The sequence below is a fragment of the Heterodontus francisci genome, chromosome 14 (genome assembly GCF_036365525.1).
Source record: "Heterodontus francisci isolate sHetFra1 chromosome 14, sHetFra1.hap1, whole genome shotgun sequence".
NCBI lineage: Eukaryota > Metazoa > Chordata > Chondrichthyes > Heterodontiformes > Heterodontidae > Heterodontus > Heterodontus francisci.
Window position 1 is genome coordinate 46,260,146 of NC_090384.1, and position 26,539 is coordinate 46,286,684.

At 46.4% G+C, this 26,539-nt stretch overlaps 1 protein-coding gene across 3 annotated transcripts in view; it reads left to right on the forward strand.

Annotated features, from left to right (window-relative positions):
* The window catches only part of LOC137377293 (uncharacterized), a 92,609-nt gene extending 69,160 nt beyond the window's left edge, over nucleotides 1-23,449 (forward strand). For all 3 annotated transcript variants that reach the window (XM_068046851.1, XM_068046854.1, XM_068046852.1), the window contains 5 exons: nucleotides 14,425-14,575; nucleotides 15,051-15,144; nucleotides 18,377-18,542; nucleotides 21,129-21,286; nucleotides 22,138-23,449. In XM_068046851.1, coding sequence (XP_067902952.1) covers nucleotides 14,425-14,575; nucleotides 15,051-15,144; nucleotides 18,377-18,542; nucleotides 21,129-21,286; nucleotides 22,138-22,311 — 743 coding nt within the window. In that variant the 3' untranslated portion in view covers nucleotides 22,312-23,449. The remainder of the gene's footprint in view (nucleotides 1-14,424; nucleotides 14,576-15,050; nucleotides 15,145-18,376; nucleotides 18,543-21,128; nucleotides 21,287-22,137) is intronic.
* Nucleotides 23,450-26,539: the final 3,090 nt, after the last annotated feature.

Below are 26,539 nucleotides of genomic sequence, written 5' to 3' on the forward strand. Positions count from 1 at the left end.
TGTCTAAGACTAGTATTTTAAACTTAAATAAAGGCAACTATGTTGGCATGAAAGCTGAGCTAGCTGAAGTGAACTGGGTTAATAGGCTTGGAGAAAGATCAATGGAGAAGCAGTGACAGACATTTAAGGGGATATTTCAGAATACTCAGGATAAGTATATTCCTACTATAAAGAAAAATTCTAAGGGGAGGACCTGCCATCCGTGGTTAGCTAAAGAAGTTAAGGAAAGCATCAAACTTAAGGAAAAAGCATATAATTGCACAAAGATGAGTGGCAGATCAGATGATTGGTCAGAATATAAAGAATGGCAGAGAATGGCTAAATGGTTAATCAGGAGAAAGAAATTAGAGTATGAGAGGAAGCTAGCTAGAAACGTAAAAACGGATAGCAAGAGTTCCTACAGGTATTTAAAAAGGAAAAGAGTAAGTAAAATGAGTTTTGTTCTCTAGAGAGTAAGAATGGGGAATAAATAGTAGATAATTAGGAAATGGTGGATAAAATGAACAAATGTTTTTCTTCTGTCATCACTGTAGAGGATACAAAAAGTTTTAAATGAGGAGGTGGAAGGAAGAAAGGAACTTGGTGAAATTACAGTCACCAGGGAAGCGGTACTGAGCAAACTGATGGAGCTGTGGGCTGACTGTCCCCGGGTCCTGATGGGCTTCATCCTCGGGTCTTAAAAGAGGTGGCTAATGAGGTAGTGGATGCGTTGGGGTTAATTTTTCAAAATTCACTAGATTCTGAAAAGGTTCCATCAGACTGGAAAGTAGCAAATATAACCCCTCTATTCAAGAAAGTGAGGTGGGTGGGGGGAGGCAGAAAACAGGTAACTATAGGCCAATTAGTTTGACTTCTGTCATGGGGAAGGTGTTACAATCGATCATTAAGGAGTCTATAGCTGGGCACAGAAAAGCTCAAAGTAATCGGGAATAGTCAGCATGGTTTTGTGAAAAGGAAATCATGTTTAACAAATTTAATGGAGTTCCTTGAAGGAGTAAAATGCGCTGTGGATAAAGGGGAGCCCGTTGATGAACTGTACTTGGATTTCCAGAAGGCATTTGACAAGGTGCCATATAAAAGGTTATTGCGCAAAGTAGGAACTCATGGTGTAGGGGATAACATATTAGCGTGGATAGAAGATTGACTGGCTGGCAGAAAACAGAGAGTATGCATAAATGGGGCCTTTTCTGATTGGCAGGATGTGATGAGTGGAGTCCCGCAGGGGTCTGTGCTGGGGCCTCAACGTTTTACAATTTATATCAATGACTTAGATGAGGGGAGCGATGGCATGGTAGCTAAATTTGCAGATGACACAAAGATAGGTAAGAAAGCATGTGGTGAAGAGGACATAATGAGATTGCAGACCGATAGAGATAGATTGAGTGAGTGGGCAAAAATCTGGCAGATGGAGTATAATGTGGGAAAATGTGAAGTTGTTCACTTTGGCAGGAAGAATAAAAAAGCAGAGTATTACTTAAATGGAAAACGACTGCAGAATTCCGAGGTGCAGAGGGATCTAGGTGTTCTAGTGTATGAGTCACAAAAAGTTTGTATGGAGGTACAACAAGTAATAAAGGAGGCTAATGGAATGCTATCCTTTATTATGAGAGGAATTGAAAATAAAAATAAGGATGTTATGCTTCAGTTATATTGGTGAGACCACATCTCGAATACTGTGTGCAGTTTTGGTATCCTTATTTAAGGAAGGATGTAAATGTGTTGGAGGTGGTTGAAGGGAGGTTTACTAGATTGATCCTGGAATGAGCAGGTTATCTTATGAGGAAAAGTTGGACAGACTGGGCTTGTTTTCACTGGAGTTTAGAAGAGAGGGGAGACTTGATTGAAGTATGTAAGATCCTGAATGGTCTTGACAAGGTGGATGTGGAAAGGATGTTTCCTGTTGTGGGTGAGTCCAGAACTAGGGAGTACTGTTTTAAATTAGGACAGAGATGAGAAGAATATTTTTAAGGCGGAGGTAGATAGATTCTTGTTAGGCAAGGGAATCAAAGATTATGGGGGGGGTAGATGGGAGTGTGGAATTTCAAACACAAACAAATCAGCAATGATCTTATTGAATGGCGGAGCAGGCTAGAGGGGCCGAATGGCCTACTTCTGCTCCTAATTCGTATGTTCGTAGGCTGTTGGGGTGGTAATTGGCCACCTTTGTCCTGCATTTAGTGGTCAGGACATATCTGGGCAATGTTTTACTTTGTTGGGTAGATGCCAGTGTTGTAGCTGGACTGGAACTGCTTAGCTAGAGGCATGGCTAGTTCTGGAGGATAGGTCCTCAACACTACAGCTGGAAAGTTGTTGGGCCCATAGCCTTTGCTGTATGCAGTACCTTCAGCCATTTCTTGATATCACATGGAGTGAATCAAATTGGCTGTAGATTGGGTTCTGTGATACTGGGGACCTCAGGAGGATGCCAAGATGGATCATCCACTCAGCACTTCTGGTTGAAGGTGGTTGCAAATGCTTCATCCTTGTCTTTTGCACTTGTGCTGAGCTCTGCCAACATTGGGGATTTCATTGAGCCTCCCCCTCTGGTTAGTTGATTAATTGTTCACCACCATTCATAACTAGGTGTGGCAGGACTGCAGAGTTTTGATCTGATCCGTTGGTTATGAGATCGGTTAGCTCCATCTATAGCTTGCTTCTTTCGCTGTTTAGCATACATGTAGTCCTGTGCTGTCACTTGACCAGGTTAGCACCTCATTTTCAGGTACACCTGGTGTTAATCCTGGCATGCACTTCTACACTCCCCATTGAACTAGGGTTAGTCACCTGGTTTGATGGTATTGGTAGAGTCAGGGATATGAAAAGCCATGAGATTACAGAGTATGATTGAATACAATTCTGCTGTCCCTCATGGATGCCCAGTTTTGAGCTCCTGAATCTATCCCATATCGCATGGTAGCAGTTTTTTTTTTATTTGTTCCTGGGATGTGGGCCTCGCTGGCAAGGACAGCATTCATTGCCCATTCCTAATCGCCCTTGAAAAGATTGTGGTGAGTCATCTTTTTAAACTGCAGTACTTGTGTAGCTACATCTACAGTGATGTTGGGGAAGGAGTGCCACACAACACAATGCAGACTGTCCACAGTGTGAACATGGAACTTCACCTCCACAAGAACTGTGCATTGGTCATTCCTACCAATACTGTCATTGACAGATGTGTCTATGACAAATAGTTTGGTGAGTATGTGGTCAAATAGGTTTTTCTCACGTGTTGGTTTTCTCGTCATCTGCCCCCCCCACTCTCTGATGACCACCCCCCCCCCCCGTGATGTCCCCTCCCCCTTTGACATCCCCTCCCCCTTTGACGTCCCTCCCCCCGTGACGTCCCTCCCCCCCAAACGTCCCTCCCGTGACGTCCCCCCCATGACGTATGCCTTGTGACGTCCCCCTGCCCCGTGACGTCCCCCCCGTGACGTCCCCCCCGTGACGTCCCCCCCGTGACGTCCCCCCCGTGACGTCCCCCCCGTGACGTCCCCCCCGTGACGTCCCCCCTGTGACGTCCCCCCCGTGACGTCCCCCCCGTGACGTCCCCCCCGTGACGTCCCCCCCGTGACGTCCTCCCCCCCCGTGACGTCCTCCCCCCCCGTGACGTCCTCCCCCCCCGTGACGTCCTCCCCCCCCGTGACGTCCTCCCCCCCCCGTGACGTCCTCCCCCCCCCGTGACGTCCTCCCCCCCCCGTGACGTCCTCCCCCCCCCGTGACGTCCTCCCCCCCCCGTGACGTCCTCCCCCCCCCGTGACGTCCTCCCCCCCCCGTGACGTCCTCCCCCCCCGTGACGTCCTCCCCCCCCGTGACGTCCTCCCCCCCCGTGACGTTCCCCCCCCCGTGACGTTCCCCCCCCCCGTGACGTTCCCCCCCCCCGTGACGTTCCCCCCCCCCGTGATGTTCCCCCCCCGTGACGTTCCCCCCCCCCGTGATGTTCCCCCCCGTGATGTTCCCCCCCCGTGATGTTCCCCCCCCGTGACGTTCCCCCCCCCTCTGTGATGTTCCCCCCCCTGTGATGTTCCTCCCCCCCCTGTGATGTTCCTCCCCCCCCCCGTGATGTTCCTCCCCCCCCCCCGTGATGTTCCTCCCCCCCCCGTGATGTTCCTCCCCCCCCCCCGTGATGTTCCTCCCCCCCCCCCGTGATGTTCCTCCCCCCCCGTGATGTTCCTCCCCCCCCGTGATGTTCCTCCCCCCCCGTGGTGTCCCCCCCCTGTGATGTTCCCCCCCCTGTGATGTTCCCCCCCCTGTGATGTCCCCCCCCTCCCTGTGTCCCCCCCCCTCTCTGTGTCCCCCCTCCCAACTTTGGTGATGTCCTCCCTCCCTCTGTGATGTCCCTTCCCTCTCTGTGCCTCTTCCCTCCTCTGTGTTTCTTCCCTGCCTCTGTGTCACCCCTCCTACATGTAGTCCCCCGCCTCTCTCTGTCGTCCCTGTGCTCCCTGTCTTTCTCTCTCTCTCTCTCTGTCTATCCCCCACACCTCTCTCTCTCTCTTGAACTTAAACTCTAATTGGTATCTATGATACACGATGCACCCACCCTGGCATGCATACACGATACACACATGCAAATAGTGACAGAAAAGAACAGAAGAGAAATAAAGTGGAAAAGTTTGAGGCAATATCTGAAGAGCTTTAGTTACGGTTCTTCAGGCTCACTGTAGAGTCCTTGATTTTAGGTAGATCTTGCTTTTCGTTGGAGCCTAGTATTCTTCTGAAACCTTGTTCGCTGTAGGAGACTTTTCTCTCTTGGGGTTTATGTGTCTTCAGTGGATTCAGAGGCTTGTAAGAAATAGATGGGGGCAGACAGGCAAGATCTTCTCAGTCCAGGAACAAACAGACTTTCTCAGTTCCAACTGTTTGTACAATTCAGAAAACGCCAGGTTGCCAAGCAGGTTTGTCATGTGACTAACTGGTCTGACCACATCTTGGATTGTATCACCTTAGCAGTCTCTGGAATGCTTCTCTTACACACAATACCTGGTGATTAAGATCCATTGTGGGTTGAATGTGTCAGGGAATGGTCCTTTGTCCTTCCAATCACCTTCTGTTAATATGCAAATGTATTTTCCAACCACGGCTGCTCTGTTTAACAAGGCCTTTCTTCACTCCAGTAACAGTTTAAAATCAGTGTTCATGACAAAATTAATGTGCCTCATTCTTGGCATGTGGGGGCCTAGCATGACACCACCACACCCAACGGAATGAAATGTGATTTGAGAAAAGGTACATTTCGTTAAAATTGTCGAGAGAAAATATAAGATACTGAGAAATAACATGCATTTCTCTCATTCATTCACAAATCCTAAAACTTATTAAAATCGCCCCTTTTTTGGCATCCCATGAAACATGTGGTTCTTTTTTATGGAAGTTTCTCTTCTGTTTGCCCATTTCCATGGCTGCCTAGAGTCTTTGTTCCTGCTGAGGTAATTTTTTTTTCCCAAAACAGGTACTAGTGGGCAGGTCTATCCTGAACTTTCCGTCAGTGCTTTGCTGAGATATGCAAAGGCCTTTGACTTTAGTGGGGTAGGTGGTCTTTTTTCTGACTGGGGGGGTGGATTCTTTGCTAATCTTTTCTTTGTCTTCTGGGACACTCCTGCCAGCAGGTATTTGTGCAGACTCTACTGCACTCCCCTGTGGCACTTAGACTAGGTGAGGCATCAGTCTCACGGTTTCTGTGCCCCCTAGAGGTCTTTCTTTGTCTCTGCAGGTTCCTTTACATGCTGTTAGCAACACTGGTGGGGTGTTTCTCATATCTGCATTTACATAGGAGGATGTGGGGTCTAACTTTTCAAATTTTTCGGGATTGGCCGACCAGACAGTTGGGGTTTTCATCCGGGATTCACCCGGACTTCCTTTAACCTGCCCTCTTGGTCACTTTTTCCCCTTCCCTGTCTGATCTGTTGCCAGCTGTGTGCTTGTCTGTCCCCTTTTTATTCTGAGCGGGGGTCCCTTACAGTTCACCAGGCCTCTGCTGGAGGGTCCTCCTAACACCGATACTGGACTTAGGGGTGGAGGTTTCACTGTAGGTTGAGGTTTCCCCTCAACCTGGCAGGTGTGGCAACTCCCACAGTACTCCATCACATCTTTATGGAGTTTTGGCCAGTCAAACTGCTGTCTGATGCAGGCTTTGGTCTTTCATATAGCGGCATGTGCAGCCACTGTAGTCTCGTGTGCCCTTCTTAATATTTCTCTCCGGTACCTCTGTGGCACCACTAACTGGTGAACTACTGTCCACTCCTTGCTCTCAGGTCTGTGAGGAGAACTCCATATCTTCATCAGTACCTCATTCTTTAAAAATAGTAGCAATCAGGGACTCTCTCTGCTTCACTTTCAGACTGGGCAGCCTGTACGAACTCTCGCAATACTGGGTCAGCTCGCTGAGCCTCACCTCCGGAAAATCCATTTAATTCATTCCCTGGGTTTCCTAACTTTCCAAAGAAAGTCTCAGACAGACAGACCTGGTAATCTGCCTGCAGTGCCAATTCAGTCTCCTCTGGGGGAGCTGGTTTGATCATGGCCTGATTCACTACACATTCATGGAAACTGCAGGCGTCTGTCTCCTGCCACTGCCCTGTCTCTCTGACCTCCTGCGGTCTTTCTTTCACTACTGGGGGGGCTACCACCTTCACCCCTGCCAGATCATTACCATTTCAACCCTGTCCACAGGCAAACTCGGGACAATCCCTACGGTCACCGGTCCCGAAACTAGTTGCACTCCAGGTGCACCTGGTGTACAGGTACAGGCATACACTGCCCTCCAATACCATTCACCACCATTCTGGTGTTCACTGCTCTCTCTGGGGAAAAGGTCAGGCCTTTTCCCAGTAAAAGGGATCTTGTGGCCCCTGTGTCCTTGAGAATTACTATGGCTTTGCTTGCCCCACTTGAGGGGTATGGGGTTACTCTCCCTTCAGACACAAAATCCTGATAACCTTCAGGAATCCAATTAAATTTTCCTCTACTTGCAGCGTAAGGTTCCTGGTTCTCATTCTTACTGCAGTTAAAGCCACAGCTTGTTCCGCTGTGCTTTCCATCAGGTTCACTTCTTCACTGAGCGGGTGTGCCCTGATTAACCCTACATATTCTCCCTTTAGTTTCTAGCAGTCAGCTTTTAAATGACCTCCTTTATTACAATGGAAGCACACAGGTCTCCGGGTCTCACTCTTGCTCACAACACCTTCCTTTTTGGCTAGAGGAGGGCCCCCCGTGTCTCCTTCTTTCCTTTCTCTCCCAGTACTGCTTGGGCTCCTTTCACCTTTCCACCCTTTGTCCTTTTTGGATTTGTGGGGGTGACTAGGAAAGGTTCTCCCCTGGGAAATCAACTTATAAATTAAAGCAAACTCACCAGCCAGAACGGCTGCTTGCCGGGCTCTCTGGACCCACTGCTCCTCTACAGGGGTTTTTATGGAGAGTGGGAGAGAGTGTTTAAATTCCTCTAACAGAATTATTTCTCTGAGATTCTCATAGCTGAGCTGTACTTTAAGAGCCCTCAGCCACTGGTCAAAAGCCAGCTGTTTACTTCTTTCAAACACCAGATAAGTTTGATTAGCTTGCTTCTTGAGGGTTCTAAGCTTTTGGCGATTGGCTTCGGGTACTAATTCATATGTCCCGAGGATAGCATTTTTTGTCAGTTCATAATTTGATAAACTCTGATCTGGCAACAGGGAATAAACTTCATGGGCTTTTTCTAGTTAGCTTGCTTTGTAGTAAAAGAGGCCAGGTCTCAGCTGGCCATTTTAGCTGCCTTGCCAGTTTCTCAAAGGACACAAAAAATTCTTCTACATCCTTGTCATTGAATTTTGGAATTAGTTGAGCTAGTTTTAACAATTTTGTACCCAGACCTAAATTACGCTCCTCCGTATTGGCCATGCTTTCACTGGGGTTACTCTGTCGCCCCTTAGTTAACTCAAGCCACTTCAGCTCTCTTTCTTTGCATTTTTCTTTCTTCACGTTCCTTCTGGAAGGCTCTTTCTCCCTCTCCTCTAATTCAATTTTCCTCTGTTCCAATTGTAGCTTTGCGAGCATTATCCTGTCTGGGTCTGCTTCTAACCCTGTTTCCGCTTCTTCAGATTCAAGGGAAAAATGGTTGGCCACTAGCCTTATGAGTTCAGACTTCCTCACCTTGCCATGTACAATGATTCCACACTGCTCAGCCATTTTCTCCAACTCCTCCGCAGACAGTGCTTTTAACTATCCCAAGTTACTTCACCCTGGCTAGGGGATCTACTAGCAGACCTGTTAATATTCAAGCACACACAACCACAAGAAAACCTGTATTGAAATCTTGCTCTTTTTTGATTGAGAACAATTTGGCTTCCCACTTCCAATTTCTCTCGTTTGTGGGTCAATTCCAGATGCTAGCACCCAAATTTCTGTTACGACTAGATGAGAAAGGTGTCTAGGGGTCCCTCTCAGCCTTCACCTGGTCTTACCGTAACAGGGTTTAATTTTAAACACTTTTTAGCTCCACCTTGGTGAATCCTTGTTCACCGCTTTCCAATTATAAGGCAAAGAAACCAGTACAAACAGGCTTTCTTCGGTTTACAGAAGAAAAGTTGAAATTTATTAAACTTAAACTCTAATTCAGTTGATACCTACGGATACGCGACGTACCCACACTAGCATGCATACGCGATACACACCTGCAAATAGAGACAGAAAAGAGCAGAAGAAAAATAAAGTGGAAATGTTTGAGGCAATATCTGAAGAGTTTTTGTTACGGTTCTTCAGGCTCACTGTCGAGTCCTTGTTTTTCATTGGGGCCCAGTATTCTTCTTAAACCCTGTTTGCTGTAGGAGACTTTTCTCTCTTGGGGTTCATGTTGTCTTCAGTGGATTCGGAGGTTTGTGAGAAAGAGATGGGAGCAGACAGGAGAGATCTTCTCAGTCCAGGAGCAAACAGATTTTCTCAGTTCCAACTGTTTGTACAATTCAGAAAACCAAGCAGGTTTGTCATGTGACTAACTGGTCTGACCACATCTTGGATTGTATCACCTTAGCAGTCTCTGGAATGTCCCTGTTACACACAATACCTGGTGATTAAGGTCCACCATGGGTTGAATGTGTCAGGGAGTGGTCCTTTGTCCTAAAGCCTGGCTCGGGTATAAAATTAGAACCCAACCCGGGCCCGACTCCATAACAGCCAACTCAAACCTAACCCGGGCCCGAGTCCTTTAATTTATTTAAATGCCCATTGCCACCCGAAGCTGAGACATGTCGTCGGGTTTGGTCGGGTAGCCAGGCTTCACTGCAGAGTGCAGAGTCTAGACTGCACGTTTCCCGCCTTGACGTCCTGAATGTTCATTTGAAGATTACTTCCCGGAGCAAGGCAGCACTGTCCACGTCCAGCCTGACACGACCTGAGTCCAAATGCTAGACCTGACCGGACCCGGCCTGAACCCAATACATGTCATCGGGTCTGGTCGGGTTCAGGTCGGGTAGCCACGCTTTACTTTGTCCATCCAATCACTGTCTGTTAAATGTCTTTTCCAACCACGGCTGAGCTGTTTAACAAGTCTTTTCTTCACTCCAGTAACAGTTTAAAATCAATGTCATGACAAAATTAATGTGATTCATTCTTAGCAGGTGGGGGTCTAGCATGACACCCTGCTTTCTCTCTCTCTTTCTCTCTCTCTCTCTTCTCCCCACCCCCCCCCCCACCCCCGCTCTCTCCCCATTCTCTCTCTCTCTCTCTGTCACCCCCTCCCCCCGCCCCGCTCTCCCCCCATTCTCTCCCTCTTTTCGTATCCCCACTCTCTCTCTTCCCCCTGTCTCCCTCTCTCCCCCCGTCTCTCTCTCTCTCTCTCTGTAACCCTACTCTCTCTCTCTACCCCCATTTTCTCTTCCCCCACTCTCTTCCCCCCCCCCACTCTCTCTTCCCCCCCCCACTCTCTCTTCCCCCCCCCCACTCTCTCTTCCCCCCCCACTCTCTCTTCCCCCCCCACTCTCTCTTCCCCCCCCACTCTCTCTTCCCCCCCCCACTATCTCTTCCACCCCGCACTCTCTCTTCCACCCCGCACTCTCTCTTCACCCCCCCCCACTCTCTCCCCCCCCCCACTCTCTCTCCCCCCCCCCACTCTCTCTCCCCCCCCCCACTCTCTCTCCCCCCCCCACTCTCTCTCCCCCCCCCCCACTCTCTCTCCCCCCCCACTCTCTCTCCCCCCCCCACTCTCTCTCCCCCCCCCCACTCTCTCTCCCCCCCCCACTCTCTCTCCCCCCCCCACTCTCTCTCCCCCCCCCACTCTCTCTCCCCCCCCCACTCTCTCTCCCCCCCCCACTCTCTCTCCCCCCCACTCTCTCTCCCCCCCACTCTCTCTCCGCCCCCCACTCTCTCTCCCCCCCCCCACTCTCTCTCCCCCCCCCACTCTCTCTCCCCCCCCCACTCTCTCTCCCCCCCCACTCTCTCTCCCCCCCCACTCTCTTTCCCCCCCACTCTCTTTCCCCCCCACTCTCTTCCCCCCCACTCTCTTTCCCCCCCCACTCTCTTTCCCCCCCCACTCTCTTTCCCCCCCCCACTCTCTTTCCCCCCCCCACTCTCTTTCCCCCCCCCACTCTCTTTCCCCCCCCCACTCTCTTTCCCCCCCCCACTCACTTTCCCCCCCCCACTCACTTTCCCCCCCTCTCTCTTCCCCCCCACTCTCTTTCCCCCCCGCCACTCTCTCTTCTCCCCCCCACTCTCTCTTCTCCCCCCCCCACTCTCTCTTCTCCCCCCCCCACTCTCTCTTCTCCCCCCCCACTCTCTCTTCTCCCCCCCCACTCTCTCTTCTCCCCCCCCCACTCTCTCTTCTCCCCCCCCCACTCTCTCTTCTCCCCCCCCCACTCTCTTCCCCCCCCCACTCTCTTCCCCCCCCCACTCTCTTCCCCCCCACTCTCTCTTCTCCCCCCCCCACTCTCTCTTCTCCCCCCCCCACTCTCTCTTCTCCCCCCCCCCACTCTCTCTTCTCCCCCCCCCCCACTCTCTCTTCTCCCCCCCCCCACTCTCTCTTCTCCCCCCCCCCACTCTCTCTTCTCCCCCCCCCACTCTCTCTTCTCCCCCCCCCCACTCTCTCTTCTCCCCCCCCCACTCTCTCTTCTCCCCCCCCCCCACTCTCTCTTCTCCCCCCCCCCACTCTCTCTTCTCCCCCCCCCACTCTCTCTTCTCCCCCCCCACTCTCTCTTCTCCCCCCCACTCTCTCTTCTCCCCCCCCACTCTCTCTTCTCCCCCCCCACTCTCTCTTCTCCCCCCGCACTCTCTCCTTCCCCCCCCCCACTCTCTCCTTCCCCCCCCCACTCTCTCCTTCCCCCCCCCACTCTCTCCTTCCCCCCCCCACTCTCTCTTCCACCCCCCACTCTCTGTTCCCCCCCCACTCTCTGTTCCCCCCCCACTCTCTGTTCCCCCCCCACTCTCTCTTCCCCCACCACTCTCTTTCCCCCCCCGCACTCTCTCCTCCACCCCGCACTCTCTCCTCCACCCCACTCTCTCTTCCCCCCCCGCACTCTCTCTTTCCCCCCCGCACTCTCTCTTTCCCCCCCGCACTCTCTCTTTCCCCCCCGCACTCTCTCTTTCCCCCCCGCACTCTCTCTTTCCCCCCCGCACTCTCTCTTTCCCCCCCCACTCTCCTCGTCCCCCCCCACTCTCCTCGTCCCCCCCCACTCTCCTCGTCCCCCCCCACTCTCCTCGTCCCCCCCCACTCTCCTCGTCCCCCCCCACTCTCCTCGTCCCCCCCCACTCTCCTCGTCCCCCCCCACTCTCCTCGTCCCCCCCCACTCTCCTCGTTCCCCCCCACTCTCCTCGTTCCCCCCCACTCTCCTCGTCCCCCCCCACTCTCCTCGTCCCCCCCCACTCTCCTCGTTCCCCCCCCCACTCTCCTCGTCCCCCCCCCACTCTCCTCGTCCCCCCCCACTCTCCTCGTCCCCCCCCCACTCTCCTCGTCCCCCCACCCACTCTCCTCGTCCCCCCACCCACTCTCCTCGTCCCCCCACCCACTCTCCTCGTCCCCCCCCACTCTCCTCGTCCCCCCCACTCTCCTCGTCCCCCTTCTCCCCCAACTCTCTTCTCCCCCAAACTCTCTTCTCCCCCAAACTCTCTTCCCTGACTCTTCCCCCTCTCTTCCCCCACTCTCTTTCACCCCCCCCAACTCTCTTTCCCCCCCCCCCCCCGCTTCTCTCCCATTCTTTTTCTCTGCACTTCCCGCATTCGCTCTGACCATTGCTGAAAGCGGGAACAGCATTTTTGAACTCGGACAGATTTGTGCTTTTCCAGCGGGCCTTTTAAAAAAAAAAAATCGGAACCCGCCGGAAAACCATGAATCTGTCTCAAGTTGCAAAGTGTTGTTCTGCTTCTGCAGCTGTGAAACTGACACTTACGATTTTTTTAAAAAGCCGGTCTGAGATGCCAGAGGGAAATTTCTCACGGACCCCAAAATTGTTTACCTTGGACACTGGTGTCCATGTACGGACATGTTGCCGACCCCTGCCTACTTCATGGTCATACATGTTTGTAAAAAATCATATACGGCACTGGATTGAGACACCAGGATAAGGGGAATGTGCAATGCAATCTCAGCTCTCTCGAGATTGTCGGCCTGGCCCAGAGGCAAATAACCTCCAGCGTCTGTTCATACATTCTTTAAAAACAAACACAAAACTGTATTTTGTGACAGTATTGCCCAGATTTGTTAACACATAAATTTAACATAAGCGTAAGATTCTGCACACTGGAAGAAAAAAATTGGCAAAATATGGAATCTGAGAAGTGTGTAGAAATAATTAAAAATGAGGTTTGTAGATTTGCACTTCACATCAAACCACAACAAAATACAGAATGCCGAACAGTTTTGCTGAATAAATATGCCAATGTCTGAAATGCTTATACTAAAACTCAAGTGTGGACTTATGTCCTCAGTTTTGATCACTTAAGACAAAAAGGAAAAGTTCAAAGCCTGGAGTTGGTGCAGGGAAGAGTCACTCTCCTGTCTCCAGAATCACAGAACTCAGTTATGAGGAAAGACAGGAAAAATTGCTCTTAAATTGGTCTATATCTTTTAGAGGAACATATTAAATGATATAAAAAAACATAAAACCACAGCAATACTTTAATGTAGGCCATGCCAGTGGGACAAAGGAGCTTAGATTCAAACTATCAATGGGTAAATTTTTGGAATGATATCTGGTAGAATTTCTTTGCACAAAGAGTGATCAACACTTGAAATGGACTGGAGTTGAAAACCTTAAAAGTTGATCAAGAATTCTTTTCTGGATGGATGAGTTAAGAACTGCTGAAGTGCCTTTGTCATCTCTACCTATGTAGAGATGTGATTTAATTTTTCCTGTGAGATGGATCTCTCCAGCTTTCCTGCCCCAGATTTCCAAATTTGCTGATGACACAAAACTAGGTGGGAATGTAAGTTGTGAGGAGATGCAAAGAGGCTTCAAGGGGACCTGGACAGGCTTAGTGGATGGGCAAGAACATGGCAGGTGGTATATAATGTGAATAAGTGTGAAGTATCCCCTTTGGTAGAGAAAACAGAAAGACAGAGTATTTCTTAAATGGTGAGAGGTTGGGAAGTATTGATTTCCGAAGGGACCTAGGTGTGCTTGTTCATGAGTCACTAAAAGGTAGCATGCAGCAAGCAATTAGTAAGGCAAATGGTATGTTGACCTTCATCGCAAAGGGTTTTGAGTACAAGAGTAAAGAAGTCTTGCTGCAATTGTATAGAGCCTTGGTGAGACCACACCACACCAATACCTGGAGTATTGTGTACAGTTTTGGTCTCCTCATCTAAGGAAGGATATACTTGCCATAGAGGGAGTTCAAAGGAGGTTCACCAGACTAATCCCTGGGATGGAGGGATTGTCTTATTAGGAGAGATTGAGGAAACTGGGCATGTATTCTCTCAAGTTTCGAAGAATGAGAAGTGATCTCATTGAAACTAACAAGATTCTTATAGGGTGAATCGGGATAGGATGTTTCCCCTGGCTGGTGGGTCTAGAACCAGGGAACATAGTCTCAGAATAAGGGGTTGGCCATTTAAGACTGAGATGAGGAGGAATTTCGTCACTCAGGGCGATGAATCTTTGGAATTCTCTATCCCAGAGGGCTGTGGAAGCTCAATCATTGAGCATGTTCAAGACAGAAATCGATAGATATCTGGATACTAATGACATCAAAAAATATGGGGATAGTGCGGGAAAGTGGGGTTGAGGTAGATGATCAGCCATGATTTAATTGAATGGCAGAGCAGACTCAACGTGCTGAATGGCCTACGCCTTCTCCTATGTTCCTATCTAATGACCTGGCAGAGAACTCAACATCTATGTTAACAGACTGAGGTGTTTACAGTACATCTGGAAGCATGTACTATTAATAATTAATTTAATTTTAAGTTAATTTTTCTTAGAGTAACATGGATGGTTTAAACCAATCAAAGTTTGCATTTTTAAACAGATGTGCCAGAGAGGGTGCTGAGATCAGAGAATGCACAATTGACAGCTGGAAACCAGAGTAGTGACATAGAGACAAAGGAAGGATGGACATTGAACCACTTAGCTCGAGATTCCAGATCATCACGAGCCAGTCCAAAACCACCACGGAAAAGGTGAGAAACTGATGCCAGCTAAACCACTTAATTGTGAGAAAAAGAGATAGAAATCAGATTATCAAGGTGAAAATAAAGCTTATTTTTTATAGTTTCAATGATCAAAAGGTGGAAATGCATTTACAAATCTGGGCTGCAAAATTCGGCTCTATTGTGCCTGGGTTTTCATAGCTACGAGTGTGGTTTTACCTCCAAAATGGCATCCACTGCATAAGCACACAATTCTGGTGCTAGGCACACTGCATGCTATTTTGGTGAGGGTATTAGCATGTGTGCAGGGAGCACCCGCTGGAAATATGCAGTGTAGGCAGACTCGCGGGTGATGTCTCATCTGTAAACCTGTCTTGCTAATCTGTCAGGAGGTCCCTTGAAGTCACATTCTCTTGGTTTACTGATCCCTCCCATTGTGTGGATTGTAGAAGGATTTGGCTCTGGTTGTTCCACTCATTTAATGTATTTGTCTGTTTCATTGTAGATCTCTGTCTCTTTTTCCCCATATTGCTGCTGCAAGACAACAGAAGATGAGTGTGAGTAACAGCCTTCTGCTGAAGAGGAAACTTCCACAGGATGTAAGTGGGAAGTGAACAAGATGAGTTTAAACCAGTTTACTTTTTTTGACTTCAAAATTTTTATTAAATCAAGAAAACAAGGTCTTCTTATAGCATCTACAGATGGAGAACAACTGTAATTTTACTTTCAGGCGGTTAAGCCAGATCATTGTATCAAGAGTAGCAGCTTGTATTGTTGTGATGTCTTTTTCATTGTTGTGGCTGTACCATTTGGATGGTCTACAGCTGAACCCTGCTCGGACCAGTGTTCTAGCGAGCCGCATAACTAGGGAAGTAGAGAGGGTTTTAAACTAGATAGTGTGGGCAAGGGATCAAATTTGGGAAGATGTGGTAAATCACAGAGTAGAGACAAGGCAAGAGAGAGAGGTATTAATATAGGAAAAGATAAACAGACCATGACAGGAAGGGACAGTGAGTAGAAACCTATGAGTAAATCAGCAGACAAGGATAGAGGTTACAAAAATAATAAAAGAACAAAACTAAAGGCTCTGTCTCTGAATGCGCGTAGCATACGAAACTAAACAGATGAACTGAAAGCGCAAATAGAAATAAATAAGTACAATCTGATAGCCATTACAGAGTCATGGCTGCAGGGTGACATAGCTTGGGACTTGAATATTGAAGGGTACCTGTCATTTAGGAAGGACAGGAAGCTAGGAAAAGGTGGAGGGGTAGCTCCGTTAATTAATAGTTTCTGAGAACAGCACGTTCTGGAACCAACCAGAGAGCAGGCTATACTAGACCTGGTATTGTGCAACGAGAGGATTAATACATGACCTCATAATGAAGGCACCCCTGGGCAGCAGTGATCATAATATGATTGAATTTTACATTCAGTTTGAGAGAGAGAGAAGAGTGGGTCTAAGACTATTATTTTAAATTTAAATAAGGGCAATTATGAGGGCATGAAAGCAGAGCCAGCAAAAGTGAACTGGCAAAGTAGGTTAAGGGATAGGTCAATCGCGATGTAGTGGCAGACATTTAAGGGGATATTTCAGAATACACAAAATGGATACATTCCAACGAGAAAGAAAAACTCCAATATTTTGGCATGGATAGAAGATTGACTAGCTAACAGAAAACAGAGAATAGGCATAAATTGGTCATTTTCTGGTTGGCAAGATGTAACGAGTGGTGTGCCGCAGGGATCAGTGCAGCGCCTCAACATTTTACAATTTATAGAAATGACTTGGATGAAGGGACCGAAGGTATGGTTGCTGAGTTTGCTGATGACACAAAGATAGGTAGGAAAGTAAGTTGTGAAGAGGACATAAGGAGGCTACGAAGAGATATAGATAGGTTAAGTGAATGGGCAAAGATCTGGCAAATGGAGTATAATATGGGAAAATGTGAAATTGTCTATTTTGGCAGGGAGAATAAAAAGAAGCATATTATCTAAATAGTGAGAGATTGCAGAGCTCTGAGATGCAGAGGGATCTGGGTGTCCTAGTGCATGACCAGCAAAAGGTTAGTATGCAGGTACAGCAAGTAATTAGGAAAGCTAATAGAATGTTATCGTTTACTGTGAGGGGCATTGAATACAAAAGTAGGAAGGTTATTCTTCAGTTATACAGGGCATGGGTGAGACCACATCTGCAGTACTGTGTACAGTATTGGTCTCCTTATTTAAGGAAGGATGTAAATGTGCTGGAAGCAGTTCAGAGAAAGTTTACTAGACTAATACCTGGAATGGGCGGGTTATTTTAGGAAAGGTTGGACAGGCTAGGCTTGTATCCGCTGGAGTTTAGTAGAGTAAGAGGTGACTTGATTGAAACATATAAGATTCTGAGGGGTCTTGACAGGGTGGATGTAGAAAGGATGTTTCCTCTTTGGGAGAATCTGGAACTAGGGGTCACTGTTTAAAAGTAAGGGGTCGCCCATTTAAGACCGAGATGAGGAAAACATTTTTCTCTGGGGGTTGAGTCTTTGGCTCAAAAGGTGGTGGAAGCAGATTCTTTGAATATTTTTAAGGCAGAGGTAGATAGATTCTTGATAAGCGAAGAGGTGAAATGTTATTGAGGGTAGGCGGGAATGTGGAGTTGAGGTTACAATCAGATCAGTCATGATCTTGTTGAATGATGGAGCAGGCTCGAGGGGCCGAGTAGCCTACTCCTGCTCCTAATTTGTATGTTTGCAAATTTGCCAAGGCCCACAATACATGATGACAGCAATATTGAAAAGAATAGAAGAAAAGACAAAATAAATTCAGAAGTAGTAATCAGGTGCTGCAATGATTGGGGTTTAAAGCCTCTGGGATGTAGGAGGAATAGAAAATTGAATTAGCACAATACAGAGATTAAAGCAGGTATTTTCATGGTCCTTTTGTCTCAGAATTGTACCATGATTATATCTGGGTACTTCCTCATCCATGATGACTTCCTAATTTGGCAATGCTGTTAGGAGGGGAGAAACAGTGGGTAACTTGGCCCTGCTCCTTAAAGGCCTGCTCGGTTATAAAATTGAAACCCGACCCGACCACAGCCAAACCGAACCCAACCCAGGCCCGAGTGTTTTTATTTTTTTTCGCGCCCAACCCAACCCAAATATTGCAATAAATTTAATAATATCAAACATGTTATTGTGCTCTACCTTGTCCAAATGGTAATACTTGTGATCCTGTTCATCCGTTCCAGCAGCAGGCTATTCCTGCAGATGGAGTTGTGGGGAATCATAGGTGAGCCTGATCCCATGAGTTCCCGGAAGCAGCACTGTCCAGCCCGACCCACCCTGAGCCCAAATGCTGGACTCGGAATATTGACCTGACCCGAACCCAACACATGTAGTCGGGTCTAGTTGGGTTCGGGTCGGGTAGCCAGGCTTTACTGCTCCTGTGCACTGTTAGAGTAAGAGAGGTGGAGAATGGTAGCAGGACTGTCCTCTCAGTGGCAGTAATGGCACAGAGCAGGAATCAGTCAACAGTGAAATAAATACAGACAGAAACCTTTTTTGATTATTTTATTCTAACGTTCCCTCTAATTCTGATACATCCTGTAACAGTTTTCCTTTTCCCATACTTGTGATCCCTCTGAATGAGATGGTCAATTGAAAGCTGGATAAGACATGCTCATTATTTTGGATTGAAATTGATCAAATTCACATCACTGGAACTCTTACAGCTAATAGAAGAGAACTCTGCCCCATCATTCCAGACTGGATTCAGACCCAAGTCTCTATGGCAAATTCAGGGTATAACCCAATGCACTACATTGAGGAGTGCGGTATTGTGTTTTAGGTTTGGGAGAGAATGAAAGTGCTGGAGGAGAACATGTGGAGAAGCAAACAGAATGCGATTGAAAAGCTTCAGTCTGAGACTCGCCAGAAACTCGAGAAGCAGCTCTCAGTCCAGAAGAGGCTTCACCTGCATTCAGACAACAGAGAAAGTGGCAACAGAAGCAAAGGTTTGTGTTCTGATTTAAAACACTTTGCACAAATTGAAATACAGTCAAGCTTTTGTTTTGATTGCTATTTTTCTGCCAACTTCCTCCCCATCTCTCCTCAAGGCAGTGACTCATATTAGGATACAGTTCCTTGGGTGCTGGATACATTTCAAACACAAATACCTTGGTAATTTCAACATTCAAAAGCTTAGTCTCAGCTGGAGCCCTGACTCCAAATCCTGATAGTAACATACATGCCAACTGTCCATGTTCCAGTCAGCGTTTTCAGGCAGCGTGCGCATCAGCGCTACTCCTGACTCTCTTCCTCAGTAGTATTCTTCTCTCCGTCTCTCAATGTCAATCCCAGCTTTTGCCTCTATGTTTCTCAGCACCACATCCAGCTCGTAAAGGATTTAAACTGTACTCTTGAGTTGAAATTGTTGAGAGATTAGCAATTCCCATCCAAACTACAGTGGCATTCAAACCACTACCACTACCACCGCCCCCACCCCTACCCCACAATTAGAGAAGCAGGAGATAAGAGCCAAGAGAGATGTAATGGGGAGGAGGGGGACTCCCTCACTCACCCTTTCCTAATCCCAGGGGTAAGGTAATTTATTTAATAGGGGCAGGCATCCACAGCTGAGGCAGCCTAGGGCAGGATTTTATGTTTTGGGTCAGGACACCAACATCGGGGTCAAGACACCGACATCGGGGTCAAATGCATGTCCTGACCCGCACTTTGTCACGAACAGTCACCAACAGTGATTTTGCCTGAATTGGTCAATTGATGACCAGAGGGCGCTCTCACAGTCCAATTAAGAATGGTGGGCGGGCTCTCAAAGCTGGAGGGCCAGTAGGAGGCCCTCCAACACTGAAGGAGCTTCAGCCTGCCATTCATTGCATGTAAGGGAGAGAGAAGGCACCTCCAGCTTGAGGCACCCTCTCAGCAACTTTAAAAAATGTGAAATAAAAAATGGCCACAGCTGCCAAACCACCATTGTGGCGAGGGAACCCCTTTACAGGGCAGCATTTGGCAGCAGCTGTGGCCAGGTTGAAAGTGGAGTGGGGGGGGTGCCCAAAATCTGCCTGGAGCGCTTGCTCCCTGGTCTGCGCCAGGAGGCTGCCCTGCTGCTGTCCCATGCCTCCGTGCTGCTAATGCAGTTTGCTTCAGGTGGAATTCCGAGGAACACTCTTCGACATACTCCCAAACCAGCTGTGCAATGCAATGAGGGCAGTGAGAAGAGGTTTCTACCCATTCGTGGAGCACAAATGTCAGTAAACCCATCAGATTGGGTTCTGCTGTTCTGCCAGAACTATACCATAACTGCAACACCCATCCCCCAACAACCTCGTTGACACAATTTCAAGCTCTTATGTCCAATACTTATATTCAGGGCTTTTTGAATTGCCAGTTGTGTTTTGGTCTTTTTTTTAAGAAACTGTCAGTCAGCCTTTGCTAGCTTTCCAGGTTGACATCTAGGCATCAAAGTGCCAAATTTGACAGAAGTTCACACTGAGGTTTCCCTAAAGCCACACAGTCAACCCTCATTACTTGCAGCTTCAGCAGCCTTGTAATCCATGTGTCTGTGGGCTTAATTCACAGCCTGCCAGTTGTCAGGTAGTATTTTAGTGGAGGCAGGAAAGAGAACGATAACATGTTTAAGAAATGAATAGAATGGAGTTGGTTTAAAATAATTCTGTAAGAGTAACCTTTGAATCAGTCACTACTTGTGAAGTTGGTCTTTGCAAATACACAATTGAGTGACCTTCCAATAGAGGTGAGCTTCACCTATAAAGGGGGAAGCTTTCCTCCTTGGACGGAGGATGCTTTTCTGACAGATCTCAGTAGACCAGAAGAGGGAGAGAGGTTGAGGGGAAATTACTTCAACAACTTAAAGCTTATAGGAGCCCCCTCATCATGAAGAAGGAGTCCTATGAAGCATAGAGGAGCTGGTCACAGGTTCTCATAATTTCCCACTTGGCAAGCTCCCCACTCACACATATCTTTATGGTCAGATGGAGGCTATATACAGTCCCTGAAGGAGGCAAAGTCACCTTCACTCACATACCTCCTTGTGTCCCAGTTGTAGCACATTACTAGTGCATGTGTGGAGCCGTTGTCCCCTCCTCAGGATGCACAAGGAGCTTTAAGGAGAAAAATACAATAAAAATAATGCAAACCATATTTGTTGGCTTGCAACCACATAATGATACAAATAAATCATTATGAAGACAAAAGATACCTTTTAATAAAAAAAAGTCTGAGCCATACAGCCATGAAGGTCCCAAGTTTGATATTTGATCTGCACCATATCTGCCAATAGCAGTTGGTTTTCTGATCCTTATCACTAGCTATTGATCCCTGTTCAAAAGTGCACGTGTATAGGCATGAGCCGATGATAGGAACCGTATAGATTTTGATGACTCCTGTAATCTAATAACTTGCTGTCAACCCATGCTGGCTCACAAATGACCAGGAAGCAACTGGCACGATTGAAACTGTATCCCAACGGGATGGTTTCAGAAGAGAAGAGAAAATTGTCCAAAAAACCCCCATAAAAATGCATATGTTTATTTATTCTTGTCTTTCTGTGTCCCCAATAGATGAAATCTGTTTCCCAGCACTGTTCATGCCAATGAAGATTGGGCAGGTATTTACTCCAAAGGCTCGCTTGTACTTTCATCCATCAGGATCAGCAGGCTTCTTCCGCCTAACACAGGCACCATCAGTTATCAGCCTTCCCCCTCTGGGTAGCACCACCGTATCCTTCACCGAACATTGCTGATTAGCACTAAAGCAATAGAGTAAAACAATCTAAAAAGATAGTATTGTTGCTGTAAAAGTTTAGGTTGCTGGTCAGGGTTATTTTGTGCAGTGTACAGTATGTTATTGCCCTTGAGAGGTACAGAGAGTAATAATGATGACTCGCGATATCAGGAATTTCAGTTATGAGGAAAGATTAAGGGGGGTAAATTTAACTTTGGGCTATCGTGTAAAATGAGCGACAGTGAATTGGCAGCCTTTTTTACATCTCTGACAATTTTTATTTCCATTGATTGCAGCTGAGATGAAAAAAATCTATGAACTTCTCACAACTCGAGAAGCATTCCAGTCACTGCATTATCCTATGTGTAACATTGTCACACGCTGCATCTTGGTTTAATTGGTAGCACTCTTTCATTCAGGAGATTGTGGTTTCAAGCACCACTCCAAAACAATCTAGAGTGATATTTCCGTACAGTACTGAGAGTGCTGCATTGTTGGAGGTGCCATTTTTTGGATGATTCAGTTAAGTGAAGACGTTTGCTTGTTCCAGTGATTCAAATGGATGTAAAAGCTAGCATTGTAATAGATCGAGGAAATCTCCTGGCATCCTGGCCTACATTCTGCATCAACCAAAACCACAAAAAATAGATTAAAAGGTCATCTCATTTAGTGTTTATGGGACTTTCTCTGCACAAAAATAACTGTTCCTTTTGCAAAATAGCAAGAATGCTACCTCAAATGTAATTGGTTATGGAAAGCTTGAGATAGTGATAGGGTGGTGTCTAAAAATGTAAATTCATTCTTACCCCTAATTTATTCTTTACAGTCCTTAACTATGCTGTTCAGAGAGTGTCTGTTCTGAATCTCCTGAACCCAAGAGTCACATTGCCAATAACTCCAGCTGTTGAGGCTAACCCCACCTCCAGAGAGGATGAGACCATGGTCAACAGACTGATACCTGATCTGTCCACCATTAGTCAGACTTGGACAGGTAGTGAGGGTAGACCTGAGGAGAAATAGACAACCAAGATTTTGAAGATATGAAGGACTTGATTAAAGCTGCTGTTGATGCCATTCCCTTTTTTGTCTCCTCTTCAAAGATGCTGACTGTTCCTGGGGTATGTGTTCCATGGGCACCTACAGTTGTCACTGCAAGTGCTTATGAATGTATAAGCTGTTATGACCTCAGTATCACAGAATTGTTACAGCGCAGAAGGAGGCCATTCGGACCGTCATGTCTGCACCGGCTCTCCTAATGAGCATTTCACCTAGTGCCACTAACCCACCTTCTCCCCGTAACCCTGCACATTCTTCCTTTTTATGACCTCAGCAGAGACCACCAACTTTACAATAAGAGAAGTGAACTTCCCAGACTGATTAAAGAATTACGGAAGATTTCATGTTTTAAGACTTTTATGACAACTATACTAAAAATCAACATTAACTAAACAGTATTTAGTAGGTAGCTGAGGTAGCTATACACTAAATTACAGAGAAAGGTATTTCTTATTAACTTAGTAACACACTTGAAATCCCCACACCATGTTTCTATGTTGCACACTGTTCTCATTGAAAAGGTATCCTTGCAGTTAAAAGTCCCAGACTCCTTCCAGCTGCAATGGGTTGGAACTCCCAGTGTCCTTCACTAAGCCAACGTACTCTTCGCTCACTTCTTCTGGGTACATTGACTGGACCTCTGTTAATAAGGCAAACTCTGGTGACCCTGTTGGTCTTTTCTCTTCTGCAAACCTTGAACTGAGTTCAACTCTTAGCAGCCTTTTGCTTTATCGGTGATCTGAGAGCAGCTGTTTCCCCAGAAACAGTCCACTGGTCTCTCTCTCTCTCTTTAGGCTGTGCAGCTGACTGCTGGTCTTCGTTTCTTCCTTTTCAGTCTTCAGACCTAAGAAAGCCTCTTGCATTTATTCAGATCAAAAGTCAATAGTTATTTGCCTTTGATAATTCTCAGAGACCATATGTCTAACCATAGCAAAACCACCTGGGACTTCCTTTGTTTCCAGGTGTTAAAAATTGCAACTCAAATCTGCATTTTGGAGCCTCTGACTCCCTGTTGACAATCTGAGTCTGGGAGAATGAAACACATTGTCCTTTAGGTGTCCTAACATTGCAAACTGCTTTCAAAGAGGTCTTTGATCTGGGTTCCTTGTTTTCATGTTAACCAAGACCCCGACCTTGTCTCTGGGCAGATTTTGTAGGAGGTCACACATTTCTTCCAAATATCCATTTCACACTACATTAAAGATCTTCTTCTTCTTTGACCTCCTTGTCTCAAGAGACAATGGGTAAGCGCCTGGAGGTGGTCAGTGGTTTGTGAAGCAGCACCTGGAGTGGCTATAAAGGCCATTTCTAGAGTGACAGACTCTTCCACAGGCGGTGCAGATAAAATTGGTTGTTGGGGCTGTTATACAGTTGGCTCTCTCCTTGCGCTTCTGTCTTTTTTCCTGCCAACAGTTAAGTCTCTTTGACTCGCCACTCTTTAGCCCTCTTTAGTTAAAGATCACAGTTTTAAAAATATAACCATACACAAAATCCATGGTTCATAACAGCTCCCCACTATAAATAGAAAAATCATTACCATAGTAATCATTACCGTAGTAATGATTTTTCTACAGTACCAACATATTGTTACAACTGAGGTGGGAGGAGTGCACTGTTTTTCTCTAATTCCACTTCTCCACAGGTCACAACATATATTTAAATGTTTATGCAGTTACTGATACAATCATATAGTCTGCTCTTTGTCCCAGAATAAAATACACCAACCAGGTTTCTTTAATAAATAGCAAAATTATCAGTTTATTATAAAATAAGACTTATTCAGTAAAGATGCAAAGCATTAACATACAGTTTGAAATATGAATGCAAATAAATATTCCCTTATAGATACCCAACACACATGCTCATACACACAAACACGCACCGGTTAAAAATAAAAAAAATACATCCATGGCATCTTTTCAGTTTTCCAAATGAACCAATGTCCATAATCATTAACACAAGTTCTCAGAACATTATAACAACGGAACACCTTCATAACACCTCCATCCTTGGAGGAATAAAATGCCATTTTTAAATGCATTACATTGCTAAGTGTGGAAAAGCAGATGAAAATATATTAGAACACATTTACACACTCATTCTCATTCACAGTTTACTTGTAACTAATGCAGTATTGCTTTGTACCATCTTTTAACTCAGATAACTCAAAGCAAAGTTAAATTCTAGACAAAGCATCAGCAATACATTATTTTCCCCCGCAATATGGATAAGCTTTAAGTGATGAGGTTGCAATAGTAAACTCCATTGGAATAGTCTGGCATTCTGGTTTTTGAATTTTTCCACAAAGGCTAGGAGTTTATGATCAGTATATACCAGTGTGTCTCTGTAGTCATGGCAGGCATAGACTTCAAAATGTTAAGAGCTAGTAATAAGCCCAGGGTTTCTTTTCCCACTGTTGAGTATCTCTTTTGGTGTTGATTTAGCTGTTTGGAAAAATATCCCACTGGCCTTTCTATGCCCGATTCATCGTCTGCATCGACCCCCACCACCCCACCACCCCACCCCCAGGTCACTTGCATCAATCCCTACCTTGAAGGGCTTAGTGAAATTTGGGGCAGCCAACACTGGTTCATTGATCAAAATGGCTTTCAGCCTCTCAAACGATACTTGGCACTCTCCTGACCACACTACCTTGGCTTTCTTTTTTTGTAGCAAATCCGTCAGTGGAGCAGCTGTAGTACTAAAATTTGGTACAAACTTGTGGGAGAAACCAAACATTCCCAAAACCCTCATGATTTCCCATTTAGTCTTAGGGGTAGGGAACTCCATCAATGCTTGTAGTTTTGCTGTTCTTGGCAACACGTCTCCTTGCCCTACTATATGCCCGAGGTAGGTTACCTGTGCTTTTGCAAATTCACTTTTGGCAAGGTTTATCACCAAATCAGCTGACTGTAATTTTCTAAATGGAGCTTTTAGTTGTTCCAAGTGGTCCTTCCAAGTGCATCTGTCTACCAGCACATCATCAAGGTAAACCACACAGTTAGGAACACTGGCTGCCACTTGGTTCATTAGTCTTTACAGTATTTGGGGCATTTGTCAGCCCGAATGGCATGACTCAGCATTAGAAAAGACCATCCCGTGTGACAAAGGCCAATATTTCTTTAGCTCAGGGTGGTAAAGGAACTTGTCAATATCCCTTTAATGAATCTATTTTGGTAAGAAATGTGGCACTGCCAACTCTGTCAATACAGTCTTCCAAACTAGGAATTGGGTAGGAGTCTGCTTTTGTTACTGCATTAACCTTTCTATAATCTATACAAAATCTAGTTGAACCATCAGGTTTAGGCTGTAACATGACTGGGGAATTCCAGCTGCTTTCACTGGATTCAATTAGGTGATTTTTCAACATGCATTTGATTTCTGCTGTCACCTGGACCTGTTTCTGTGGACTTGAGCAATAAGGATGCTGTTTTATAGGAGAGAATTCTCCTACAACCACATCATGTATGGCTAAGGTTGTACATCCTGGTTTATCCCTACAGACTCCTTTAAATACTTTGAGAAGCCTTGTTAGGTCTTCTCATTTTGTATCTAAATATAAAAGCATAGTGTCTAATCTCCCAAACAATTCAGTATTAAATAACCAGATAGTAGGAGGTTCAATTTGAGAATTGTCTAGGCTCATTCTGCCTCATCCTCACTATCCCCTTCATCCTTCACTCTCCCTACTACCTGACATACTTATCCTCCACCTGGCGGTTATATTGTTTCAACATATTGATATGACACAGCTGATTCTTTTTCCAGCAATCTGGGGTGTCAATCAAATTATTTACTTTACCAATTCTTTTGACTACTCTATTTGGTCCAACCGCTTTCAGCGGTTGATCCTGTAAAGGCAGTAATACCAACACCTCATCCCCTCGTTGAAATGTTTGGGTCATGGCAATCTTGTCTGTCCATTTCTTCATGACTTTTTGGGAAGCTTTTAGGTATTCCTGAACCACTTTGCATGCTGTGAGCTGCTCCCAGAACACGGATACATAATCTAACATGGAAGATTCGTCCCTCTGTTCTGAAAACTTTGATTAGTTTTACAGGACCTCTTATCCTCTTATCTCATGCCCATAAACTAATTCAAAAGGACTAAAACTGGGGAGACTCATTAGGTGAATCCCGAGTGGCAAACAAAAGAAATCCCAACCCTTTATCCAAATCATGAGGATATTCA